The following is a 21,482-nucleotide window of genomic DNA, read 5'->3' on the forward strand; positions in this document are numbered from 1 at the left end:
TGCTCAGTGAATTTTATAAAGTCTAGAATGAATCCTTTTGTTTTAATGGAGATACAATGATCTTTTTCCCCAGCTATTTCTAATTAAAGGATGCCATATGATTTTCTATTATGTCTTTAAACATCAAAATTCAGGTAAGTGTTCAAAAGGGGGAAAAATCCTTTGCATTTGGTTCCTGGCTACAACCCTTCAAATATAGTTTAAATTCCCCTTTCATCTGACTCTGTGTACATAATACCGCTCTGAAAAGTGCTAATGAAATACTGGAAAAAAGATGTCAGCTTTAGAAGACCTCCAAGATAGTACAGACTAAAAGGCATTGGCACAGAAGTGTGAGTGTCTGCCAATGTATATTATTTATGCACAACAATTATTCAAAAAGGAAGAGAGTTCACATTGCCTTGAACACATAAATATTCCCTAATGAAGGTCTCTAGAAGGAGTAACCCTGCCTACAAGTTCATACTGATATGGTGTCAAGTACAATCATTTTCATTCAGCAGCTCATAGCAGAAGATACTTGTATTCATCTAAGATAACGAAAGGAGCTGTTTGGAAACTTGAAATATTGTTAAGAGTTAGACTCTTAACAAGGGTTGGCTTTGACTATTACACCAGATATTGTTAATAAATGAACTTCATATTCTGACATCAAGGTCATTGTCAAAAGACAGTGGTGCATGGGTGGGAACATTTAGTTTTTCCAAATTTTCTAACATTGAAGTGTCACAGAAAACTTGATAAAGGCTTGACGAGCTGGAAATGTGTTAGGATATTAGCATACACTGGTAATGAATAACATATGCACACCTAATATTTTAGAAATGAACTTCTTAAAATACCTACATTTGCAACTAGACCATACTTTTTTTATATAATAGAAGTACATTTGGCTTCTGTCTAACTTGGTTTGCATAGTTCAAGGACTGTTTAAACAAACATTGGAAGTGAACTTTCCTATTTAGGAACTAAAAGAACATTTGGCTTAATGAACACAGTAAGAGAGAGAAACTGAAAGAGTGAACAAATGTCTAATGGTTTGGCAAGGGACACACAACCATTTTTCTCACATATGGAACTTGGTTATTCTTTGACATTTCAGCCAGTGGCTCAGATGCAAATCCCCATTCACTGTCACACTCAGTCCCCTCCATGAAAATGACGCTGGAAGTGTAACATATGGAACATGACAAACAAATCAACATTATCCATGGACAATAATGTCTTGGAATTGGATCCAAAAACTGGGCTCCATTCCTCTCTCATTTCACTGAGGCTCACATCCCTTTCTGTAATTTAGGTCCTTATAGGCTGGATCTTGCCCCTTTACTCAGCTCATATTCTGTCAGAATGAAGTGTGTCACCCTGATGCCAATGAAAGAGTCTATAATGTCAGTGTAATGGACCTCGCAACATTAGAAAACAACAAGCTGAGCAGAGTAGGATACAGCAATATGGATATATTTAGTCAGTGCAGGTATAAGGTTGGAACTACTTCAGATATAACTTTGATAACAAAATTTGCAATATGCTAAGTGAAAAATCACCCATAAAAGGCCCTGTGTTGATGATGAAAAATCATACTGACATTGGTTAAGTTGGGGGTCTTGCAGAGTAACACAAGAGGCCATAGGTTTCTTCAATTTCTTCCCAATCTCTCCCAAGATCTTTTCATGGTGGCTTTACTCATCCTAACTATTCTGCTTCACAGTCTCAGTCCAGTCTCAGAGCCAATTATACAGTACATGCAGATAATATTTGTTAACTTATAAATATTGATACACTGCCTCATACCCGAGTCTCTAAGCAGTTTACACAGGTTAAAAACAATAAAAACCACAATAAAACATCATAAATAGTATATAACAATTAAAACAATAATAAAAATAGCATTAAGATAATCCCACACCCCACTCCCATCTCCCAGACCAACAGCTGCAGAGTGGGTTTCCAGGAAGATTAGCCAAATGCCTAGGTGAACCATACACCTAAACCCATAAAGGGTAGGTACACAGAAAAACTTCAAAGGAAGGCTATTCCAAAGTCTGGGGGCAATCACAGAGAAAGCCCTTCCACATGCCTCTGCCCCCTGCATCTTGACAAGGGGAGGTATCACCAGGAGTGCCCCCCATGACCTCAGTGCTCTGACAGATACATACAGGAGTAGGCACTCTTTCAGGCAGGCAGGCAGGCTCCAAGCCATTTAGGGCTTCGTATGTCAATACCAACACCTTAAGCTGAGCCCAGGAGCAAATTGGGAGCCACTGTAATTTCTTAAGAACTGGTATGACATGCGCCCAGCCAGATGTACCAGCTAGCAGCTTAGCTGTTATCAGTCCCAACATATTTTTTCTTTCCTGACTGATCTTGAATTGGAAAACAGTGTGGACGAATGTAGCATTTCTCCCCTGCCCTCCCTATTTCACTTCAAATCTTCCTCTCAAATTGTTTCCCACCCCTGCAGTTTAGGATGCATATTTGGGGGAAATCTGAAGCCGGAAAAAAAGTGAAAATAGTTGAGCAGCCACTTTCCTCCTGTGCCAGATGAGATGATGAAAATACTAGGCAGTGTGCTTTCATAGCTTATATTGGACTGGTTGTGAACAGTCTATATTTCACACTTATATTGTAGTCAGTAATCCTGTACCCAAAACCCACCCTTTTCCAAAGCTCCTTTCTGAAAAGGAAAATGGTGTTCAGGTTTTATTACATGAATTTGCTTGTGATGCATGGTTTGCCCCACAGGATTGGGAAAACACAGGCTACTAAAACAGTTAGTACATTGTGAGGTATATAAAAATCAAAACATCTGCTGCATTTAAACCTTATAAGATTTTGAAAACACTGATGTACATAGCCAAACTTAAAAAATAAAAAATGGGTGTAATTGGCTGAGGTTGGGTTGATGGTCTCTTATGCTTACAGCAGCACTTTACAAAAATTTGCAAAATCTGTGACAGTCAATTCAAATTCCCTTATGCTGTGTCTTCACTTCTGCATGACCCATACAATTGTTATAGCCATAATATAGTTATAGTCCATAATATAGACTAGCCACAGCCTGGCTAACATAAGCTATGAAAGTGCACTGCCCAGTATTTTCATCTTCTAATCAAGAAACAGAAGAATTTGAAAAATGCTGTTTAGTGCATGAGTAATACACTCTTCCTCCCTTTTGTGAAAAAGTGTCAACTTAAAAGCAAATTCAGGTGGAAAACAGTACACAATGATGGAATTACTTCAGGTGAGCATTCAGCATTGGTTGGGACTGAGGCCAACCAAAATGAAAAGAATAGAAGGGAACTGGGCTAGGATAAGCAGTCAAAGACATATAATTCTCCATTTGAAAAGCTGCTCTAGGGGTTTTATAGCAAGCGGCAAGGACAAACTGTAACCAGCAAGATTTCCTTTCATTTAGTCTTAGAAAATGTGTATTCCAATCTTTGCTTCAAAAGGTAGGACTTACCTGTCTTTCCCCGTTTCCCTTTTAAATACTTCATCACAGTAACTCATGCGCTTTTCTGTGGTTACATAGATTTTGGCCTCAGGGTAATTATCCACAGTCTTTTTCAACATGTTGTACACAATGCCATTGCCATCTTTTCTCATGTTTCGAAAAGGTCCCCAGATTACATAGATTGTGTTGTTGGTTTCCCTGAAAAAATATTCAGGATTCTTAAGCAAAAGAGGGACACTGGTATGGGAGACAACTCGGACTGTTGTCCTCTTCCCAACATCTTCTTCATAGCCCTTGGTAGGAGCATTGTTCATCCTCCATATACATGAGGACTGATCAATTTCGTATCCTACTTTCTGTGCTGTCATCTGTCCTGAGTTTGAAATAATGGCACAAATGTCACACTCCAGATGTAAAGGCTATAGGATAAAAAGAGAACAGAATAAAGTAAGCATCAGTTCTTTCCCATTATCTCAAATTGGCACAAGAACTGGAATATCCATACTCAAGACAGGATATTCCAAGAGACTGGTATTTCAGTGGCTTTCACATGGACATCTTGTCTTACTGGAAGACTTGCAGAATTCCATGATCCTTTGATTCTGACCAGCTGTTAGACTAGGAAAGTCATGAGACAAAGCTGAACCAGAGAGAAGAAGCAATTTGTAGTAACCTGAAACTATAGGCCTGAACAAACCTGGACATGCTGGAAAAGAGATGAGTAATTCTGCCAGTTCATGATGAAACATAGCAGCAGAGACTCCAGAGACATGGAGACCTCCACCACCAAGGCTAGAGTAAACACCAGGCTAGAGTGAGGTTACTGGTCAATGTCAGAGAAAGGAAATGAGGGATGAAACCCCACTAGATAATTTATATATATTTATATAAAAAATCACACAATATGTATGTGTGTGTATATATTTGTGTATATTTGTGTATATATATATATATATATATATATATTTGTGTGTATATATATTTGTGTGTATACACACACACACACACATATATATATTTGTAATGTACTTTGGCCTTTAATACAAAATCTCAAGCAGATAAACAGAAAAAGAAAGATCCCATACCAGGTATTTTAATGACCTAACTGTTCAGGTTTTTCCCGTGACCCAACAAGTCAGATAGAAGGAGCTCTGAGAAGGCAGAGCTGGTTGGTAATCAATTAAGCTGATTTAAGCTTAAGCTCCTTAAAGGAGGAAGACGTCGACTTACCCCAAGCTGCAGGGCATCCAGCCAAATGAGAAGAAATTTTGCCAGCTTAGACAGATTTTATCCAAAGAAAAGTCTCATAGGGAAAGCATTTTAAAAATAGAAATAATAGGCTAAAAATTCCATTTGTGAAAAAAAGAAAAGAAAAATATTTTGCTCATATCCACATAGAAGATCCAACAGTCCAAAAGCCAATATTCAAGTCCAAATAGGAACTGGGAAGTGAAAGCCAGAGAATCTGGTAAGAGTTTGGTGTAGCTGAATATTTTGTCAAACATAATACCTCCTTGCTGTCCATTTGAAATCTTTATTTTTCTATAGTACAGCCATGAAGCTAGGATCTACTGTATAAATCTATGTGATGTATACATAATACTGTATTTATTACTGTTAGCAGCCAGAATCCCTAAAGGAATAAGTTTTGGGAAATCTGTTGAAGGAAAGTGGGGGTGACTGTCACAGAAGGTTTCATTCTGAGATAGATTCTCTCAGAAGGTAGGCCTTGTCAGCAGTGTTGTGTCAGATGCAGAAGTAGTCTTGGAACAGTTACATCTTAGAATGACCTGACCAACAATTTTCTGACCTGGGAAAATCCCAAAAGGGGATGCATGTTTTCTTATATTTTTGGACGACAATATGACAGTTTTTTGCTAAAATATCTGTGGAAACACTGTCAGCAAATTGGTGGATTAGAAGAATCAGCAGTTAAGATACTCCTCCACCTCTTCCTGTCAGCCTCATGCATCAGCGCTTCAGCTCCTCCCTGCCTGCCTCCTTCACCCACCTCACCAGCTCTCTTTTGCCCACTTGCCTGAGCTGTGCAACCTTTGTCTGTTCCCAGTGTCACCGCACCCTCTATCCAGGCTGTTTAGTCGACTCCCTCTCAGCCTTTGGTGGTGTTATGCCAGTGGGCCGCAATCCATACTTACGCCAGCCTTTTGGCTAGCCTAAGTTCAATGAGGCCCATTGCAGTTTCTTGGTAGAGGGGAGGCTGTTGCATTTTGTGAGCCTCCCCACATTCCCAAGAAGCCTCCTGGGGGGAGTGCAACCAGGCACAGCCTTGGCACCATGGACAGGCACCTGGCTTGTGGATGGGGCTGCCCATTCACTGCAAGCATTACATGTTACATTAATAACAACAACAAATTATGGGTAAGGTCCAGATCAGTCACAGCAGCCTGGGGCATATAACAGCCCTGTGAGCTTGCTGAACATGCAGGGAAGGAGAAAGCAAGCACCACTGTCCAGACTGTCTCTGAGCTATTGCACCTGTAGCAACCACATGATGGAAAGGACTGCATTAACTCTTCCTCATGATTAGTCACTTTGTACAGCCACTTCTTTTGTGCAATCACCCCGGAAGATCACTAGGCAATCATGCAGAGGCAGGGGCCAACAGACTTGCCTCCATGTTCCCTCCCTGATCATGGGGCTGTCATGTGCACTGGGATACCATCTTAAGTAGCATAGTAGTACATTCACTTCCTTTGACTAGAAAATAGTTCCTCTCCACAGCACAATTTAAGATACAGTGACTCTGATCAGTTTTGGGCATGTATCAGAAACTAATCCATCTTTTATTTTTGGTGCTAATTTCTTTTTATTTATTTTTTATTATTCATCAAAGTTAATAGAAAGAAAAGAACAAAAAAGGATCTTTTCTTAATTACAATTCTAGACATTAAGAGAGCCTGCAGTATTACTGTAAAAAATCACAAAGCAGTCAGCAATATTTACTATTTTTAAATATATTATACTAAACAGAATAGATTCAATTAATTAAAACATTGAAATGTGATTATTATTTTCTATTTTTTCTTTTGATTTACAAAATATAAATATAATTATAATCTTCTAATTTAGTTTAATTATCCATTTGTGTTTTTGTTGCTCTGTTCAGTGCAACATGTAATTCTTGCATCAGACTTATATTTCATCAGCAAAGACCAATGAAACAGTTGACCTTTGCATTTCTGTGAAAGTTTACCGTCAATAGAAAGCATAATTAAAACTGTGAATTAGGGCTTCAAAAACAATGTGATTTCTTTAGCAAAGAGATAGATATGTAATAAAGGTCACTTATCAACCAGTTTCAGTTATTAAATCTTTGCATTTAGCTCTGAAGTGGATCTGTGCAACAAAAGGTAATGCTGGAAAAGGTCATAAGTAAGATTAACTGATGCTTCCTAAAAGCTGCTATATGTTTACCAATGTGTGAAACTGATTTAAATACATGTAAGTCCCATTGTCAAAATTTGGACTAGGTCCATAAGATACAAATAGATCTGCCCCATCCTCAATTCATAGACTCTAGAAGAGTTTTCCTTTTCTACAGTCTGTTTTAAATACAAAACGAGTTTGATGGCAAAAATTACCATGGATGTTCAAAATTAAAGCATTTCTGTTGTTATCTTAATGATGCAAATATTATCTTTGTAATTTTCAAACAATATTGTATTAATCCTTTTAATGTCTGAGAGAAGCAGTTATTAGTAGCTCACACTACTTATTAATTTATCCCTCTAATTTGAGCTTCTCTTGTAATTATCCAATTTGGTTGCATCGTAACAAAGCAGGTACCAACATTCTAGAGACATATGCTTCAATTTAATGCTATTTATTTTACAGCTCTTTCAAGTTATCTGCAGAGTTTTTCATTTTAGAGAATACAACATGTTTAATGATACCATTTGGGAATAGCATTTACTTTCATTTCTCCTGATATTCTTCTGAGGTCCCTCAGATGCAAGTTACAACAGAGCTATTAACAGTCTGAGATATATATTTTTTGCTTATAAAGCATGGAAAGCAATAAAAACAAAGTATTTCAATTTTCCTCTGTTTCCTCTGTTAACTAAATGTTTTCATCAACATAGTTGTTTTGTACAGACCTCAGCCAAAGACCACAGATTTTAAGACCTGCAGGAGAGAAAGCTCAGCACATTTAAAAAGGAAAGATCAGGCTATGTCTGTTTGTTTCCGTGTTCACAATCAATAAGTGCCAATTTAGTGCAGTGATTAGAAGCACCATTTACAAATCATAGATTGTAACCAAATGAAACACTCAGGTGTACACACCTATCTCTATTAGATAATTTATATGTGAGTTTCATTCCCCTGTTCCTCCTACATTTTTCAGCTATAGCAAGCAACTATAGCAAGTTGTCTCAGAGCCTCACACTAAAGGAAGCATCCCTGTTTTCATAAAATTTAATGTTAAAATTAATCAAAATCTAAAATTTGGAAATCATTTATCAATAAGCAAATGGCCAGCATGGGTCTCAGTTTCCAAAACATGATGGTTTGCAAGCCAGTTTCTCTATAATGTTCATTGAGACGATACATCATTACTGGGAAAGCATCTCCCAGGTGATATGATATGAAAATCGGACAGAAACTTTCAAATTAGCAGAATGCATAAAGGAAAAAAAATCAGACATATCTGAGGAGTACAAGCTGTAATTGACATATTTAGGTATAACTATCTACTATGTTTTCATTCTACACTTTCTCCAAGGAAATTAGGGCCATACATGTGGCTCCATTTTTCAGTTTTGATTATTACAGTTGATGTTGGAGGACAAGAAATTATTATATCAACTTTCATTCTAAATTTAGCGTGAACAAATATTCTGTTCTACATTTATCTGGAAAAGTATATGGTAGTTCCCTAGCAAATGTATATACTACAAATATTTTGACACATCAGATAGAAGTTAAATAAATGTATATTTTAAGTACAAGTGGGATTTTTTTTCAAAATGAACATTTCCTATCACATGAGAAAAAATATCTTTTTGAAATTACCATTAAGCAATCGTTATCTACCATTTCTCAGAAAAAAATGGGTTAGAATCTCCTTGAAACACAATTCAAGGAAAAATACATAAAGCTGCATATTCTCCAAGATTTTGAGCACACAACTCAGCATGCAGAAGCTAGTAGATTTCTATACCTTGATAAAAAACCTTAATGACTATTCTTGGTACCCCCACATATACTGGTTAAATTTGGAAATGGGATACAGATAATTATTAATTTTGTACTTCTGATTTTGAAAAAAATATCTTAAGTGTTACCTTATTTATGCTGACTTCTCCCCAAACTGTACCAAAATAATTTCAATTCACAGTTGACAGAACAATCTATGTACAATATCTATTTCTAGATAGTAAGTATGGGAATGATATACAATTAAAAGATAAAACTTTTTTGAAAAAGGATCCTGTAACCCATTCACCCCTAAAATTAATAAATTAAGTTTCTGGAGTATTCCTAATTTCTTTTGAAAGTCCTACCTAAATTATCCGAATGTTCAGAGAGACTGTTCAAGTCATCTGCAAAACACTACAGCACATATACTATGGCCAGCCCAATCCAGATGAGGGGGGGGGAATGCACATAGGGAGTGATAGAGGGCTGTGCCAATACGTTTGTCTCCTCTGCTGGCACAAAGGGCACCCACATTGGTGGAGGGGGCAGAGGTGCCAGTGGCTGGCCGGCCCTGAGCTCCACAGCAGTTGGGGAATTGGGAGTTGGGGCTATCAGGGACCACTGCTGGTGTCCTTTCAGATGACAGCACATGGGGGAGCAGGCCAGAGCATCCCCAAGGACACAGCCAATGTTAGTTGGCTTCCACTGGCATTCCAGCCTGGGAACGCCAGCCCCTGAACCCTCAGACTTATGCCACAGGCTTTTAGCTGCTGGTCAAATGACATAGTCCACAACTGAACAATAACTGAATGGCACATAAAATTCGGCATAAGCCAATATCAGTAATGGGACGATTTGGGAAGTGGAAGGGATTTCCCTCCCTTCTGTCCTACCTAAAGCCCCTATGGAGGCAGCATGGCACCACCTTCGTTCTCCCGCTGAACTGGATTGCACAAATCATTTTTGGGTTATGATACTAGATCAGGAACTGCTAGTAGTTTTAAACAAATGCTGATTGTTGAAGCCAAGAGGCCATTCACTTTTAAAACCACCATGTTTCTCACCTGCCCCTCATTAGTTTTGTATGGGTGTTTGGGCAAAGTCAAAAATAATACACCATTTGGTCAATGTCTGCTAAATAAAAAAAACCAGCCTTCAAAAAGAGACAACAGATTCTTAGCTACTTTCCTCCATTTATTTACAAGAATATTATTTCAGAATACATAGTGCTACTTGGATAATGGCATGCTAGGACCATTGTACAATTAGTACTTTTTAGGTAGCCTTTTTTTACAAATTTTAGATAGCATTATTTTTACAACCATCCTAGTACAAGAGTATTACAAAGAAAAGCCTTACTATCTTGCAAGTAATTATTAGTAACAGAATTAAATATATTTCAGAAATCAGGAAGAAGAAAAAGGAGTTATTTCTTCTCTGTGCCTGGCATATTAGGTTGACAAACAGCAGAAAACACCAGGAGGTAAAATGTCAGTTGCTGCTGAAGGGTACATGGTGAGAAGGAACATACTGTTAGTACATAGGCTGAACGGTGAATGATTCTCAACAGGAGAGGACCAAAATAGTTTCTCACTTCTAATATCTCACAGTGCTGCACAATATGTTTCCAACACACAGCAAGTAAACCTTTCTTAGAAGTATGTTACATTCTGAAGACCCAGTGCCATGGCTGGATTCTCTATTCCTCCTCTGAACAATAACCAACTAGCTACATGCAGCACAAACAGACATTTCTTCCTGCAACAAAATACAACAGGGTATTTCCATAGTCCACATATGAATTATTCAGAACTCATGATTCCTGGAATCTACTTTGCATTCCCAACTTCAATGTAGAATTTTAAATAAATGATATTCTTAATGTCAAGGCAATGTAACAAAGTAAGTATGCTTACCAAAGGCTTTGGGATGTCTCTCTCACCCCAGCTTCCAATTTGCATAATTAATACTATACTGTACATTGTGATTGTATTCTAGGGACAAATTATTGCTTTTAAAGGGGGAAGATGTGTTAAGCACATAAGAAAAGCTCTGCTGGTTCATGCTGGTGGTTCATCTAGGAGGGCAAACATGAGACTTCCCTCATTTTGCTTCCTAGCACTGCTATTTAGAGGTGTGCTGCCTCTGAACACAATCCATGAATCTTTCTTCCCTCTTTTAAAGCTATCTGCACTCATGGCCATCACTACATCCACTGGTGGTGAATTCCACAATTTAATTACATGTTGAATGTAGTATTTCCTTTGGTCTGCCCTAAATCAAAAGCTAATCATTAGCTTCATTGAGTGCCCCCAAGTTCTAGTATTGTGAGAGAAGGAGAAGAAGATGATTACTGAAGTTTTAGAATGGAATATTTCCACACTCACAAAAACAACCCAAAAATAGTTGGGACTGTAACATATTCAGCTTGCTTCTCTAATAAGGAGCATTTAAAACAATTTAACATGGCTGGGCTTTAACCATACATTCATAATCAGGACAGTAAAAGGCATTTACTTCCATTTTCTTACTGCTGTGTGAAATGAGAGTTTGAATTATCATTTGTGTGATTGTGAGTATGGAGTCCAGATAAGTAACTCCATATTATAAGAGAATGAATAAAATTCTGATTCTCCCTAATGAAAAAAACTATTGTTGGCAGTGGCATTCCTCTAATGGGGACAGTGGCATACCTCTAAAGGGGATATAGCTGCACACCACCAAGTCCCACCCCCTCTCGGCCTCCCTGCAGGTTGACTCCTGCCTCCCCAGGCCCCTGGAGGCAGGGGGTGGGGTTTGACAGTGGGTGGCCGTGGCTAGCCAGCAGGAAGGCAGGGCAGAGCTTGATGGCGGGCAGCCACAGCACCTGCTTGAGCCACCCACAATGGCACCCCACCCTGCCTGCAGGCTAGCTTCTGTGCCCACCTGGGCCACCCGCCACGGCCTGCGTGGCAGAAGCCGACCTGCATGATGCTGGGAGGGTGGCCCAGGTGGGTGGCCCAGGCGCGCGCCATGCACCGTGGCACTGGCTGCCCCAGGAGCTGGCCTGCCGCCATGGCACCTATCCAAGCCATCCCCAAGCCCCAGCCTCCTGCAGTCTCCCTACTGGCTCCAGTAAGTGGGATACAGGGAGAGTGGAAAGGTTGTCATTACCCTGAGCACCATTTAGGCCTGGTACGCCACTGATTGTAGACAACTACATGCAACAAAATCCCAGAGTCCCATCAATTACAAAGAATCTTCAGGAGTAACAAATGTACACTGGAAAAGGGCTGTATAGGAAAAGTGCATTTATCTCTTTCCCCATCTGAAGTCTCGCCCATGCCCATTCCATCTATGTCATGCACCAATGTTTACTTCATGAACAGGCTTAGAATTTCAGAAAAGAAAAAGCATCTGGCAGTAGAAGGGTTAAGCACTCATCTCATCTTCATTTCAGGACCATAGGGCCCCTTCCTCTAGCAGTGGTTTGCAATGACCATTACAGTATTCCATTTAGTTTGCCTCGACATAATAAAAATAACCTTTCAAATCCTCCTTGCATACAGAACAAACAGACTTTCTGTTACTGCAACACAAAGTGAGGAGGCCTTTGTTTATATGTGTAATCATAGAATCATATATTTTGAAGAGACCACAGGGATTGCCTCTTTTCTTTCCATATCTCATTTGTGAAGAGAATTTGGGGGTAGAAGCAATCGCTTTAGCATCGTGCCAGTGTGCAACACCTCTTTGGGTGCCAACCGGAAGTGATGTTCTAGGATTTACCCAAAGCTCTGTGGTTAAAAATATATAGTTGGGGGGGGGGGGATCCTAGAATTTTGTACTGGCATGATGATGTCACTTCCAGTTCCAAGATTTTCCTGTAGCCCCATGGAACCCACTGGGCTTCAGGAGGGGAAAAATATCAACATAATAAAGTCTACTCCCTAAGTTTGCAAGGTAGATAAGATCCAGGAGATAAGATCAGTATGTTTGCGAGGTAGATAAGATCCAGGAGATAAGATCTCTGGCCTTACTTTCCCCAGAGTTGTGTGCAGGGGCTGGCCCCTGGGCTCTGTGCCCACTGTCAGAGTTGGACCTTTTATGCCTGGCTAACCAATGAGGCAACCAAGGAATATCCTCCCCCCCTCCAATAAGAGCTGCCAGTGTGGACAGTATCCTCAACTGAGGAAGAGTCACTGGACAGTGAGCTGCTGGGGGATCGACAGCAAGAGCGGTGGCACGACTTCTTGTGCTTCCGGTGATGATCGTGAGCTCTGGCAGGAGCCTCAAACACAACACTTGCTGTTGGGCCGGGGATCTCACCGCTGTCTGAAGGACCCTTCCCCGCACCCAGACCAGCATCCTGCCGCCCTTGCTGTGACATCTCCTCTTAATTTTTGTTTGAGATGGGGGGACCCCTGTGCCAAGCTGGCCCATGCCCAGTGAGAGCTGTATGATAGTCCTGGCAAAGACCTTGAAGAAGACATTGTTCACATTGCCTATAGAGGAATCTGCTATGTTGTTGATGAGGAAGGCCAACCCGCCCCATGAGGCACAGAGCCCCCTGCCAGGAGGGGGGAGTGAGAGTTGGAACCATTCCCAGCTGCTCATCCCCTTCCTGTTGGTGTGCCAGCCGTGGCTTGCTGGGTAGGGGCTGGCCAGGCATGCTGATTTGCCCTGCCACTTGCCTTGTTGCCAGGGGGCCTAGTGCCCACTCCCAGTGGCTACTTGGGGTGGGGCTTGTTGCTCCCGTTACCCCCAGATGCTGCTGGAAAGGCCCCAAACTGTTAGCTCTTATGGCACCTGGCGCTGCCTGCGACCTAAAGGGGCACTCGACTGGGTTGCCCCTATGACCCATGCTGTTCCCTCCTGCCACTGGTTCAGCTGAGCCCTATAAAAATCATACAAGCTTTTGTCTCTGAGAATTTGAGGTCATGCTGGCTGCAGTTTCTGAGAGTAAGATGAGGAAAGAAGGAAATTAATACAAGTACTGGTAAAGTCACTTGACCTAGAAGTTTTAAGACTGAGAGCCCAGGGAGGCAGTTTGGCCTATACATTCCATCTCATAATCACAAGAACCTATGGGTAAGAGAAGGCACCTTGCTTAATAAGGCTGTGCTGGCAGGGCAGGTGTGCTGCTATGGCAGCACCAGCACTGAGAAGGTTTCTGAGGAGGGGAGTCACCCTGACACAAAGTCAGTCAGTTCACTGTCAGGTCTAAACCCAACAAAGCCAGCCAGGGGAAAGTCCAGGAAACAGAGTCAAACAGTCCAGAGAGTCAAGTAACACAGTATAGACAAACCAGGAGGGAGTAGCTGAGAAGCGAGGTCGTGGAAAGCCAGTCAAAGGTCAAAGCAAGATCCAAAACGGTCAGAACAGCAGCATGCAGGAGTTGCAGAAGAACACACATGTTGCATCCACACTTGTAGCTCTTTATTGGAGCTCATTATATGCTTTCTGGGCTGCTTGCTTGAGAAGGCTTCTGTGAAGACACTCACACCGGGCTTGCAAGTGAGTAGAACACCACCTCTCTTTCAAGGCCACTCTCAGTCTCTGCCAGCAATGCTGTGTTACATCTGAGGAATCATTAGTGCTATCATCCTCCCTGGTATTCCTGGTAAGCCCTGAACTGGGAAGCTGTAATTCTTCCTCTTCTGTTGACACAACTGTGTGGCTCTGTGTGGCTCAGGCAAGTCTTCCTCTGATGAACTATCAGCCACAGCTGCACTTATGGAGGATGCCCCCAGCTGGGCAGGTGACAACAGATGAGGGAAGGAGGGGAAAGGATGCCGAAGGAAGGAAGGAAGGAAGGAAGGAAGGAAGGAAGGAAGGAAGGAAGGAAGGAAGGAAGGAAGGAAGGAAGGAAGGAAGGAAGGAAGGAAGGAAGGAAGGAAGGAAGGGGCAGGGAAAGAGGCACACTCGCCACGTCCCAAGTTGCACTTGGGACGCAGCGAGTGTACCTTCTTCCCCGCTCCCTCCCTCCCTCCTTCCTCCCTCCCTCCGGTATCCTTTCCCTTCCTTCTCAGGCGCCAGACGAGGGAGCTGCAGTACAAGGACGAAAGAGCCACCATGCGGCTCTGGAGCCATGGGTTGCCAACCCCTGGGCTAGAACATCTGAAGGTAGCTTTGGCTTTTTTAGCTGCTTCTTTTTTGCATGAAAAAATTGTATCAGGGAGGGAGACAGAGTGGGCATGTTAGAGCCACACACAGAACTCTCATTCTTACCACTGGCTCTTTGTTCTTCCAGTTTAGAAGGCGGGGAGAGAGTGGAGTCATTCCTATGTAGGTGCTTGCCCACCATGGACTGGATCATGCCCATATTTTTATCTGTAATTCAGTATAAAACACATCTACCATTTATGTTTCCCTTAATACACATTACTAGGAAGTTGAAACATTCAGGTAGGGTGGGAGGGGAAATAATCCAAGCATATAGCTTTGGGGAAGGAAGGAAGAAAGGCTTCAAACCTTTATAAGGCAATTTGATTCTTGAAAGTTTAGACTTTAAACAGAGATGTATCCTGAAGCTAAATTTTTGCAGTCAGTTCTTAAACATTTGTGTTAAGGATGATTTGAGTTCTGTGCATAACTATACAAATGGCACCAGTATAAAACTGAAGGAACTAAGAAATACTTGGCCAGAGGAATATATGTGTTCTGAACAGATAAAGTGTCCAACAATTAAAAATTGAGCATTTAAATCTCTGACATTTTTTAATAAAATACATTTTTTAAAATACCACTGGCAAAGTATTACTGTATTAATCCTTATTGTTATTCTTAACGGATTAATTGTTTCAGAAAAAAATGGGTAATTAACATTTTAGCTTATCATTTTCAGTCCATGCACTCAAATTTGTTAGATGGCTTTCTAAGAGTGACTCCCTAATAATGGGCCTAGACACCAATAGAGTTCATGTGAACTGGACTTTCTACTTTTCAGCCTGTTCACTAGCCTTATATTCCACGCTCAGTGGAAATAACTATAGTTTCATTCCTGAGTAAGGCTCTGTTTCGTAGCCTAATCCGGCTTTATCAAATCAGTTCCCTAAGGCACCATTATGGGGATAGGAATTCTTTTTCTCCAGATATTCGGCCACTCTGCCCCCAAGGTGCAATTTAGTTTTTTTTCCCCAGTGTTAACTAGGGACACATTGCACCTCAGTGGACTGAAGAAGCTTTGTCAGCTTTCTTTCTCAAAAGTATCTAGAAACGAAGTTTTCCAGTAAACACGTTGTTACTTCTGGTCATGCCAGAAGTTATGTCATCATGCCAGCATGCTTCTGATCAGCCCCCCACTGGTTTTCCCATTTTATCCTGCTGCTCAAGTGAGCAGCAGTAAGAGGGACTGTTGGGAGGTGGAAAGTTCCACACCATAGCAGGGGACGAGGCAATCCTGTCCAGACTGCAATCCTATTCACAGTTAATCAAGAGTGAATTCTGTTTGCTATATATTACTCTGATTTAACAGACATAGAATTTCACCATTAATGATAAATGAAAGCAATCTGCATGTGCTCTTAATCATTTTGTTACCAGAACTTTTGAAACATGTTACCTCCTGAAAGGAAAATTACTGGGACAACTGAAAGTCTATTTTCTGAAACCAGTAACTCTTAATCTGGTTTGGGTTGATGGAAAGAGCTTTAACTTCACAGACATGCATTCTAGACTATAAGAATGCTGATTTCAGTAAAATTAGGAAACTCCTGGGTATGATTCCATAGTTAAGAATACTAAAAGAGAGGGGAGTACATGATGGATGAGAGTTTTTTTAAGTGAGTTCTTGAAGGCACAGTTTCAAAGTTCCAGTGTGGAGGAACAATGGGAGGTGTCTGAGGAAACCAGGATGGATGTCTAAAGAACTTTCAACTGAGCTAAAATTTAAAAGGGACATGTGCACGAAATGGAAAAAGGGGAATATCACCAAAGAGGGATTCAAACAAATAGCCAAAATATGTAGGGAGAAAGTCAGAAAAGCTAAAGCACAGAATGAGCTAAGGCTTTCTAACAATAAAAACAATAAAAGGAGGGGAAAGGTATGGTAGGGAGAAGATGGCAAAATGCTAACAGGGAACAGAGAAAAGGCATAACAACTCAACCTTCTTTGCCTCGGTCTTCTTCCAAAAAGAAAACAGTGCTCATCGATTTCACAGAAGTAGACGAAGTAGAAGGCAGGGATTCCATGCCAGCACAGAAACCCAGTGAAGGACGAATTCATGTCTCACACCGACAAGACCAAGGGAGGTTCAAGTTGGCAATGAGCAAGGTGTTGCAGGTGAACTAAACCTTTATAGGCATTGAATCGTTCCTGGCGGGAAAAGCCGAACCAATCACATGATGTTTCGTTTGGGCACATCTGTGCTGGGTTCGAGGGTAGCTGATCCTTGATGAGAGTCCAGCTTCACCTATTGCTGAACCTCTATGACAATAGGGGCCGAAAATTGTGCATTGTTAGTCTAAAATGAGGAGCTGCTGTAAGGCTATTTCCATGCAGATTAACCTTTTACAGGTTACTGCCCAAGATATTCAGATTTTAGCTGAGACCTTTGGACCAGGACAAGGCAAGGGGTTTAGGAGAATCATTCCAAAGGAGGGAAATGCAAAGAAGTAAGTATTTGTTGCTGACCTGGGTGGGTGAAGGAAATGCAGTATCTGATGGCAAGGTGGCTTTCCATATCCTTTGTCTTTAACAGTTTCCATAGCAAGGTGTGGTAATCAAGCATGCTATTAACTCAAATGAGACCTCCAGGCTGCTAGGAGTGACTCATGATCGTAAATTAGCTTTTGTTAAGGCAGTTCTGACCTTTTGGCTTGTTGTCATGTGACCATGCGGCTACCTACACCCAGAGGAGTGCTTTGGCAACTGGCTTTTTGGCCAATATGTTTCTAAAGCAAAAACATATATAAATAATATTCTGGGGGTGTCAGGGGCCATAACAACCTGGATACCTTAGGGACCGCCTCTCTCCATATTGCCCAAGCAGGCTCCTCCACTCCTCAGAGGGGAATCTTCTGGTAGTCCCTGGCCCAAAAACCTTCTGGATGGCCTCAACGAGGGCCAGAACCTTTTCAGTCCTGGCTGCCACCTGGTGGAACATGCTCCCATCTGAGGTTAGGGCCCTACAGGACCTAAGCGGCTTCCGCAGGGCCTGCAAGACAGAGCTGTTCCGCTGGACATTTTTGTAGGCCAGCTGGGTTTTTTTACCATTGGTTTCATCTGCTTGGCATCAGTTTTGGCTTCCGGGGGGGGGGGGCAGGATAAAGTGAGTGAAAGTCACTGTTTTTGCGCTCTTATGCTGTTTTAAATTTTTACACTGTTTTAAATTATTTATTAAGATTGTTTCTGCTTACTGAAATAGTTTTTATTGTTGTTGCTGCCCTGAGCCCTTTCGGGGTAGGGCGGGGTATGAATCTTTATTTATTATTTATAAAGTAATAAATAATAATAAATAAATTTGCAAAAGAATACCTGTAAGAAATTATATTGTTAGTTACATTATTCTTTGCTGTTTCATAAATGAAAAATACTTCAGTTTTCTTAATGCCAAAAGGTATGTTATATACAAATGAGGCGCTCTGTTCTGAATGACTGGTGAGAATTCTCATGGCAGTGGTGGCAATTGCTATCAAGTTGCAGCTGACTTATGGTAAACCTTTAGGGAAGATTTTCACAAACTTTTTGAGTTGCAGGGCACTTTTCAGGAGAGAAATTCAACACGAAGCACTATCATCACCTTGTATGTCAAAGGCACGTATGTGCATTCTTGTCTGTTTTTTTGAAGCTAAATTTTTCAAGTTGTTAGTCTTTTATCATCTACATAGCAAAAACACAAATTATTTTTGAATTATAAATAGTTTAAATGTTGACCTAAACTTAATTTTTCCCATTGAAAGTCACTAAAAATTATAACTTTAAATATCTTTTTCTCAAAATGATTTGTCACATTTATTCAATCTCTTTACAGAGCACTTGGAAATGCTCCATGGTGCACTGTTTGGAAACCGCTGCTAGGGTTTTCATGGCAAGAGATATCAGGAGGTTTTCCATTGTCTAGCTTTGCAAAGTAACCCAGGACTTCCTTGGTGGTCTCCCATACAAATACTACTTAAAGTTGATCCTGCTTAACTTCCAGGATCTGATGAAACAGCTAACCAGACCATTTCAGGTCACTGATCTTCCTATTTATGCTAAAATATAAAATGTTTGGCTTTGGAAACAATGTACTGGTAAGGCACTGTAAAGGTATGAGAGAGAAGTTCATTATTTGTAAACGTGTAATGTCAATGGCTGTTGTTTTGTGTACCAGATTTTTTATCATTGGTATTATTAATTCACATCCAAGAGCAAGTTATTTCTATAGTAAAAGTGGAAGTCATTGAAATAACCCCCCAAAATCCCAACATAATAGCAAACTTCTAACTTGAGGAATCAGAAGGCATTGTTAAAATAATATATTCAGTATGAAATCAGTGTGCAGCTGTATTACACTGTGAAAATGCACATCTTATGTAATCATAACTGTAACATAGGAGATTGTTACAAAGGATCAGGAAAAAGAATTGATCCTAGATGAAAATATTCTGCAAACAAAAATGCACTCTGGTAATAGAAACACTGCAAACTTATCACATGATCCTTACTAAAATGCAGTCTCTATTTTGTTTTTTTCAAAACAGCAATAATGAAAAAATAAAGTCCTGTGGTGCTTTTCCTCTGTCAGGTCTACTTACAAATTCATAGCACAGCATGAAGGTTATTAAAATCCCATATGTGAGAACCACACATAGTATGAAGAGATATGAATTGGCATTCTATAGAGATAATGCTATCTAATGGCCAAAACAAGTAGTGCGGGTTCATTCTTATTCAGAGTACATTTGAAAAGGGCAAAGCATCCAGAAGCTGTTCTTAGCAACCTGATCAGTCAAAGGCCCGCCTTTCTTCCTTACCTATGCATGAATAAGCTAAATGCACTGAACATGGCTCTTATCTTGCCAGACCTAGTTATTCCCATGATACCTTTCACTTGTAGCCATTTGACACAAACTGGATTAAATGTTGTTTGGACTCAACAGATACGGTGACAAACTATTCAGCATGTTGCTTTTCTATTCCCATGCAGACATACCTATATCAAATCAAAATGTAATTAGCCAAGGCAATCACCAGGCTATTTCAGCAAGTTTACTACACAGTATGCCATGTTTGGAAAGGATAATTATTGTCACAATTATTTGGTGCCACATTCACCACTGAAACAATCCCCCCCCCCACACACACACCACACATTATAAAGACCTTTGTTTACTTTGTATATTTAATATAATTTAAACTGAGGGGAAAAAAAGAAGGGAGAGTCACAGAGAATACTACCAAGAATTTCAGGGAAAGCACATTCAGGACAAACCAAAGTGAATGCTTTTTCATTAATGTATAGACTTTGCTTCCACCAAAAAAAAATCCCTCATAGCATATGTGTGCTGCTGGCAGGTGCTAACTAGGACATAGTCAAACAGACCAGAGTCCAGACAGGCAGTAAGCAAGGCATAGCCAAGACAGGCCAGAATCAGGAGCAGCAGTTTGCAAAAGCATACTCCAAACAGTCCCGAGTCAGAGCAGGAAAAGGCATGGACAAGGCAGTCCAGAGTCAAGGTACAGGCAGGAGATCATGCAGTCAAGCAGACTGAAAGCTGAAGGTCAGAGAAAGACTAGGCACTTGGAGTTTACCTGGAAGTACACTCATTGCACCCCGGCAGAACCAAGCCCAATGCAGAGTGTATATAGAATGTCCTGGCTAATGCAGATGGGATCCTGCAAAAGCTCAATCCTTCTCAGGTGCAGATGGCTTCATCTAGTGTAGCCTTCTGCCATACCTTGCAGCAATGCAAGCCCTTCTTCTTTGACTCTGTAGCCTCTGTCTTTGCCACTTTTGAGCAGTCACTGTAGCCTTTGTCTTTGCCTCTTTTAAGCAACTGGCTTGTTACTTAGCTCTTCCTGAAGGCTCTCCCAGCTGCACAACATCAGGCTCTGCCTGAACTTGTGAGTAAGGGCTTGGAACAGGCTCTGCTGCCTGCATTTCCTCAGGAGGAGCCAACACTGAATGCACAGTGTCTTCAGGCTCTACATCAGAGTCCTCAGTGCCCAGGTTAGTGTTCAGGGGTTGGCTCATGACAAAAGGGACAAAATATATTCCTGGAAACTAGGATTATGAATGACTTTTAGCCCTAATGCCTAAATGAAACCTTTATGTTCAGAGTCAGTGTGCTTCGGAGCACTCATGGGGGTGGGGAGAGGAGGAAACAGCATTGCCTTCATGTTCTGCTTGTGGGATCCCCAAGACGCTAGGAACTGTGTAGTGATTGAAGTACCAGGCTAGGGTCTGAGAGACCCAGTTTCAAAGCCCTGATGGAAGCTTTCTCAGTAACCGTGGGGCAGTTAGAAGAACAAGAATTGGTTTTTACACCCCACTTTTTCTCTGCTTTTGACTAGCCCAATGTCACCCATCAGGTTTTATGCATATGAGTAGGGAAACAAACAGTTTACCAGATTAGAATCCACCACTCAAGTGGAGGAGTGGGGAATTAAACCTTGTTCTCCAGATTAGAGTCTGCCACTCCTAACCACAACATCATGCAGGTTCTTCCAAGGTAACATACCTTATAAGGGGTTGTTATGAGGATAAACTAGAGGAAGAGGGAACAACATTGTAAGTCACTTTGGATTCCCTTTGGGGAGAGAAGCAGGGCATCAGTATGTTAAATAAATAAATTGAAGCAAATAGCATGCTGGACAACATTCAGTCTTAGACTGATCTAGTATGTCTCATTCTTTTGAATCAGTGTCACAAGTTATGGAATGGTGCCAAAAACAGAAGCT

The 21,482-nt window shown here is 40.9% G+C and overlaps 1 protein-coding gene across 4 annotated transcripts in view; it reads right to left on the reverse strand.

The window, feature by feature from the left end:
* The window catches only part of ST6GALNAC3 (ST6 N-acetylgalactosaminide alpha-2,6-sialyltransferase 3), a 351,837-nt gene that overhangs the window by 106,863 nt on the left and 223,492 nt on the right, over positions 1-21,482 (reverse strand). For all 4 annotated transcript variants that reach the window (XM_048497129.1, XM_048497130.1, XM_048497132.1 and 1 more), the window contains one exon: positions 3,467-3,876. In XM_048497129.1, coding sequence (XP_048353086.1) covers positions 3,467-3,876 — 410 coding nt within the window. The remainder of the gene's footprint in view (positions 1-3,466; positions 3,877-21,482) is intronic.

Source organism: Sphaerodactylus townsendi, linkage group LG05 (assembly GCF_021028975.2).
Source record: "Sphaerodactylus townsendi isolate TG3544 linkage group LG05, MPM_Stown_v2.3, whole genome shotgun sequence".
In the NCBI taxonomy this organism is placed as follows: domain Eukaryota; kingdom Metazoa; phylum Chordata; class Lepidosauria; order Squamata; family Sphaerodactylidae; genus Sphaerodactylus; species Sphaerodactylus townsendi.